The sequence below is a fragment of the Montipora foliosa genome, chromosome 13, assembly GCF_036669935.1.
Source record: "Montipora foliosa isolate CH-2021 chromosome 13, ASM3666993v2, whole genome shotgun sequence".
NCBI classification, from domain to species: domain Eukaryota; kingdom Metazoa; phylum Cnidaria; class Anthozoa; order Scleractinia; family Acroporidae; genus Montipora; species Montipora foliosa.
Genome location: NC_090881.1, coordinates 6,396,918 through 6,401,917, shown reverse-complemented (window position 1 = coordinate 6,401,917; position 5,000 = coordinate 6,396,918). Strand labels below are relative to the sequence as shown.

At 34.7% G+C, this 5,000-nt stretch overlaps 1 protein-coding gene across 1 annotated transcript in view; it reads right to left on the bottom strand.

The window, feature by feature from the left end:
* The window catches only part of LOC137983971 (structural maintenance of chromosomes protein 4-like), a 100,874-nt gene that overhangs the window by 71,684 nt on the left and 24,190 nt on the right, over positions 1 to 5,000 (bottom strand). The window contains exons 6-7 of the mRNA XM_068831128.1: positions 2,050 to 2,147; positions 247 to 289 (exon numbers count right to left, since the gene is read on the bottom strand). Of these exons, the coding sequence (XP_068687229.1) occupies positions 247 to 289; positions 2,050 to 2,147 (141 nt within the window). The remainder of the gene's footprint in view (positions 1 to 246; positions 290 to 2,049; positions 2,148 to 5,000) is intronic.

Here is a 5,000-nt window from a genome sequence, read left to right as displayed (position 1 = left end):
TTATAAGACACCCCTATCACCACCACCATAACTATGAGATTTTAAGCATTAATTTCAAAGGCCCTATACAGTAAGAGGCATATATTGTAATCATTAAACATCACCTCTACAATGCCAGTAATATCAAAGGTAACCCCATATCCTGTTGCTGAAAGTAAGGTGTAAGATTCCTCACTACTGGAAGAGGAATGTCCATCAAAGTACACTACCAGAGTTTAAGGCAAATCAAATATTTTCAAAACTAACTTTGCAGCTTTCTTGTGTTCCTTGCCCAGAGAATTCTTTTTATCTGCAATATTCAATGAGATAAGATACTATGTTTGGGGAGGGCATAATGGAACAGGTTCATAAGTCATGAAATCCACAACAAAGCCAAAAAAACCACAACCCAACTGACCTAAGTGAATTCAGATAAAATAAAATAAAAAGTTCTAAGTTGAAAATGTACCATGGTAGTTAATCACCAGCTCCAATGAATTTGCATATTGTTCATGTACCTAATCACACATTTTTTACTTGAAGGTGCTCAAGTGGGGAAGGGGGGCATTGTATGAAACTTGTTTCTGTTTCTAACCATGAAAGTTAAAGGTTATAAAGATCACTGTCACACTTTGCTTCCAGAAAGGTTTAGCCAGCTAATGGAGTAAATATACTTAAGTCACTATCATTCAACTTGTCCAACTGATTGTAATAAAAGATAATTCATGTACACCTAATCTGAGTTGGATTGTCTACATCCTAAACAATCTGAGTTGGGTCAGAGTTTTTCTCTGTCCTTGTGTGGGCCCATTTCCGTTAGTAGGGCTAACGCTCACATAGTTCATATAGGGCAGAAACTTAGCACTTCACATTACACTCTAATCAGTTCAGTCTGTTCAAATATGAGTGCTACACGGCCAACGTTTGCAAAAATGTAATCCTTCCTTGTACTTGTACATGTTCATTGCCGTGATTTTAACATCTTCAGTTCTCACGGTCTACTCCCGTCTGACCTTGTAGCTCAGTCGGTAGAGCAGCAGTGATCTAACCCGAAGGTCGTGGGTTCAATTCCCACCCTGGTCAGAGTTTTTCTCTGTCCTTGTGTGGGTCCATTTCCATTAGTAGGGCTAACGTTCACATGGTTCATATGGGGTAGAAACTTAGCACTTCACATTACACTCTAATCAGTTGAGTTGGGTTGAGTTGACTTGTCTTGGCTAATATGGGTCATGTCACTGGAAGTCTGGTCGCACAAAATACAAAGTAGCAAACCTTCCTCGCTCATTAAGCAGGCACACGAACATGACAGTTTCTGAACCATCTGAGTCGGGTCGACTCAAGCTGTCTTTCCAAATGTTGATCTGTCACACTGGAAGACTGGTTGCAAGTGCAAAAGACAACACACACATAGCGGAGGCAGAAAACAATGACCCATTGACTTGGATTGACAACCGTGTCTACCCTTCCTATTCGCCCTTCTTGATGTCAGAATTTTATGAATCTGTCGCAAACTGACTTCCTGTAACATGGACCAACTTTTGGAGATGGGCTGAGTTGGGCCTACTCATATCAGCAACTCTACTCAAGTTAAGTGAACTTGGTCGTTCTGCCAACATTTTCTACCCTCCCTATAAATAGATAATATAGGCATAGGGAGGGCAGAAAATATTGATGGATACTGGTAGACTCCATCCGATCGACTCGAATCAATTTAAGCACACTTTCTATCCTTCCTATTTGAATTTTGAATTTTCCTGAATTTTGAAGTCTCTTGCAAACCGACTTTCCATAACATGGACCGACCTTTGGAGAGACGTGTCAACACAAGCCAATCGGATCAAGTCCACCTGCCTTGATCTGACTCATACTGGGTGTATTGGACAACCCCTATGTAAATTAAACAAAAATAATACACCATATCCTGAGATCCTTTACTTGTGTACAAAACTCTTTAAATGGTATAAAAGGAAAAGATCTCTGTATCATCAACAATTATACATCAACAATATAGCACCTGTGGCCTGAACGCGTTTAATATCATCGCTAGTGGACAATTTAGAAACATCAAACCTGTAAATTCTTTCAGCTCCTTTGTCATTTCATCATATCCTTTTTTGATCTCATCTCTATTCTCCATAGCCTTTTGTTCATTTAAGGTACATTCATAACTGCACAAAAATGGAAAAAAAGCATACTTTATTCAATTACCTTCCAGAGCTGTTCACTATTTAAGGTATCCCCCTTGAGAGTGTTTATATTTTTCAAACACCCCCTTTTTACCTTTATTTTTTTGGGGGACCCCTTTAATTTCTCATAATGGCCAAGTTTGACGTGGCCAGTGCATATCGGAATGCTCATAGAATTTATTTTTTTTTGAAATGGTGATCCTCCTCACTTTTAAGAGGTTTTTTAAGCTCTGATTTGTGAACTTTTCAATTATGGGACACAAAATAACTTTTTTCTCAAGGAGACATCTGCCTCCTAAATTTTCTAAAGTGGTCGCTTAGTCCATAAAGTTAAATTTTTACCACAATGCAACTTGAAATTGAAATTACTTCACAAACCATAACAAATTAATTTGGCAAAATGATGGCACAGCATGGAGGGTGTAAACTTAAGGTTGCTGGTTAGGGTTGCAGGTCATTGTTTCCCCATAACTGAAGCAACCCAAACCATTACTAATGTTAACATTAGGCCTAAAAATTAATGTTTAAGCCTAACAGGTTTTTGTGTTTTTTCAAAATAGTGATAGAGATAACTCACTAACACATTCTTGTGTATTTGATACAGTCAGAACTGTAAATTTGTTTACTTTAGAATAGAATACGGTCCAGGAAATTATTATCCAGAAATTGATTATGATTCCACTTTTAGACTCAGAATATTAAATTAATGTAATCAACTTTAAATACAGAAAAAATGATTGCAATACTGGTAGGCAACTAAATGTAAATAATTCTTACAGTTGTATCTTGTTGTCTATTTTCATATGAGAGAAAATAAACTAAAGCTAACAAATGAACCAAATTAACTTTTCATTATAGCTTAAATGCTTTACCTGCTGCTAATTACACAATTTCTGCTGCATTGATGTATGAAAATGAAGTTGTGTTTAATACAGTTGGTGGTGAATTGGTTGTAGTTTAAACTGCTTTTCAATTTGTAGTTAAATTTTTTCTGAGAAAACACAAGTGTATTTACAAAAATTACAGTAAAAATGAGTTTAAAGTAATTATTGTTTTTAATGCTGCGTTGTACATTGTTGTTATTAATGTTATAAACTTGTTTTTCTTATATTTTTCCAACATTTCAATTTGTTTGTCAGAAATTACTCCTTTTATATGTTTGGATTTTTAAACTCAATGGCTAACCCTTTATAAGTCTACTGTTTTTGTATAAAGGTCGTATTCGTTTTCAAGGTTTGGAGTGTTTGGATTTGTTTGAAAACTCTTTCTTTTCTTTTTTTCCGATGCTTTTGATATAAACTATTTTTCAAAATCGTCATTACTACATTTATTTTTTGTTAAAACAGATAGTATAAAATCCACCACCATTTGTAAACATTTCACGTATTAGAATTGCTTCTTTTATAACATAATCTTCTTCTAAAATTCCTTAATGTGGTTTTTCTCTTTTACTTTGAATAATAGTTTAAACCAACTTTTGATCCTTATTTTTTTATATTTGGTTTTTTTTTCTTTAAGATGCATTTATTTTTGGGAAATTAATTTAAAATCTGTCAAACTAATTAATCTTAGCAATCTTCTGGGTTTGTGCTGGATTTCTGTATAAATTTCAGGTGTATTCAATGAGTTTTCAAGAATCAGAAATTCAGTTTTAATTTGGCGATTTTCTGGGAAGTTACTTGTACATGTATCAAAGTGTTTATAAACATCGTTTTTGATATCTTTGTAGAAATCTTCTGTAAAGATTTCATACATTAGTGAATCAGTGTCCGTCATTAACAACTATTTTATGTAAATACATGTATAGTGAAATGTATACATTTCTGGTTTTGAATAATCAAGGAAACACGCTCCAGCTTAAATTGGTTTGTTGAAGAATATTTGAATTTTGTTCATATGAATTCAACATAGATCTAAAGAAAATATAGTTGGAAACTATAGTTGTTTTTTTAAATTTGATTTGCTTGTCAACTTTATTGCTCTTTCTCTGTTGTTTGCTAAATGGATATCTGTTCTTGTTCCAATGCTTGCTATTGTTTTACCAAAAACAGAGTTGTCTACAAGTTTAAACAAGTCAAACTCTGTGTTTGATTTTGTTCATAATTAGGTTTTTTTTTCAATGTAAGGTTTGTGCCATGTATCTGTTAATTTCATGGAACATGTTCTTTTTAATTTCATTCCAAGTTGAAGATAAAGATTCAAGTTTTCAATAGAAATAACTTTTTTTTCTTCACTCTATTAACATTTAAGTAATCTGGTGCAAATGGAGAATTATTGTGGTAATCGTGTACTTTTAAGGCTAATCTAAATCGACCTTAAAGTGCCCCTAACCCCAACATATTTTTTCCCTAAAATGAATCTTTGCACCTGTTCGAAACGCATTGTGGCCATTTTTTCCTTTTTGTAACAAATCCTACCTTTTTATAGGCTTCGAAAGTTGTGAAAATCCAAGCATCTTTTGCTCACGACCGAGTCAGAGGGGGAGTGGGTCTATTCCTGATTTGATGTCACAAACTGATTTACATTGCATTAACTCATTGTAAAAATGCATGCAAAATACCCATAGATTGTGACGTCAAATCAGGAATAGACCCACTCCCATATTTGCGTATGTGAGTGACTACAAGCCTGAGTACACATGATCTCTGCGCGAGACGAAGAACATTGTGCAAGTGAAACATAAATGTCAGGAATTTCTATATGTTCACTCCCTGCATTCTGGTCTCTCTTTGAATGCCAAGCCTACAGGAAAAGTCTCTTGTGATAGTCAACTGCCTTGTCAACTATAACAAGAGACTTTTTCTGGAGGTTTCAAACCGAGGATGACCGAAGGTT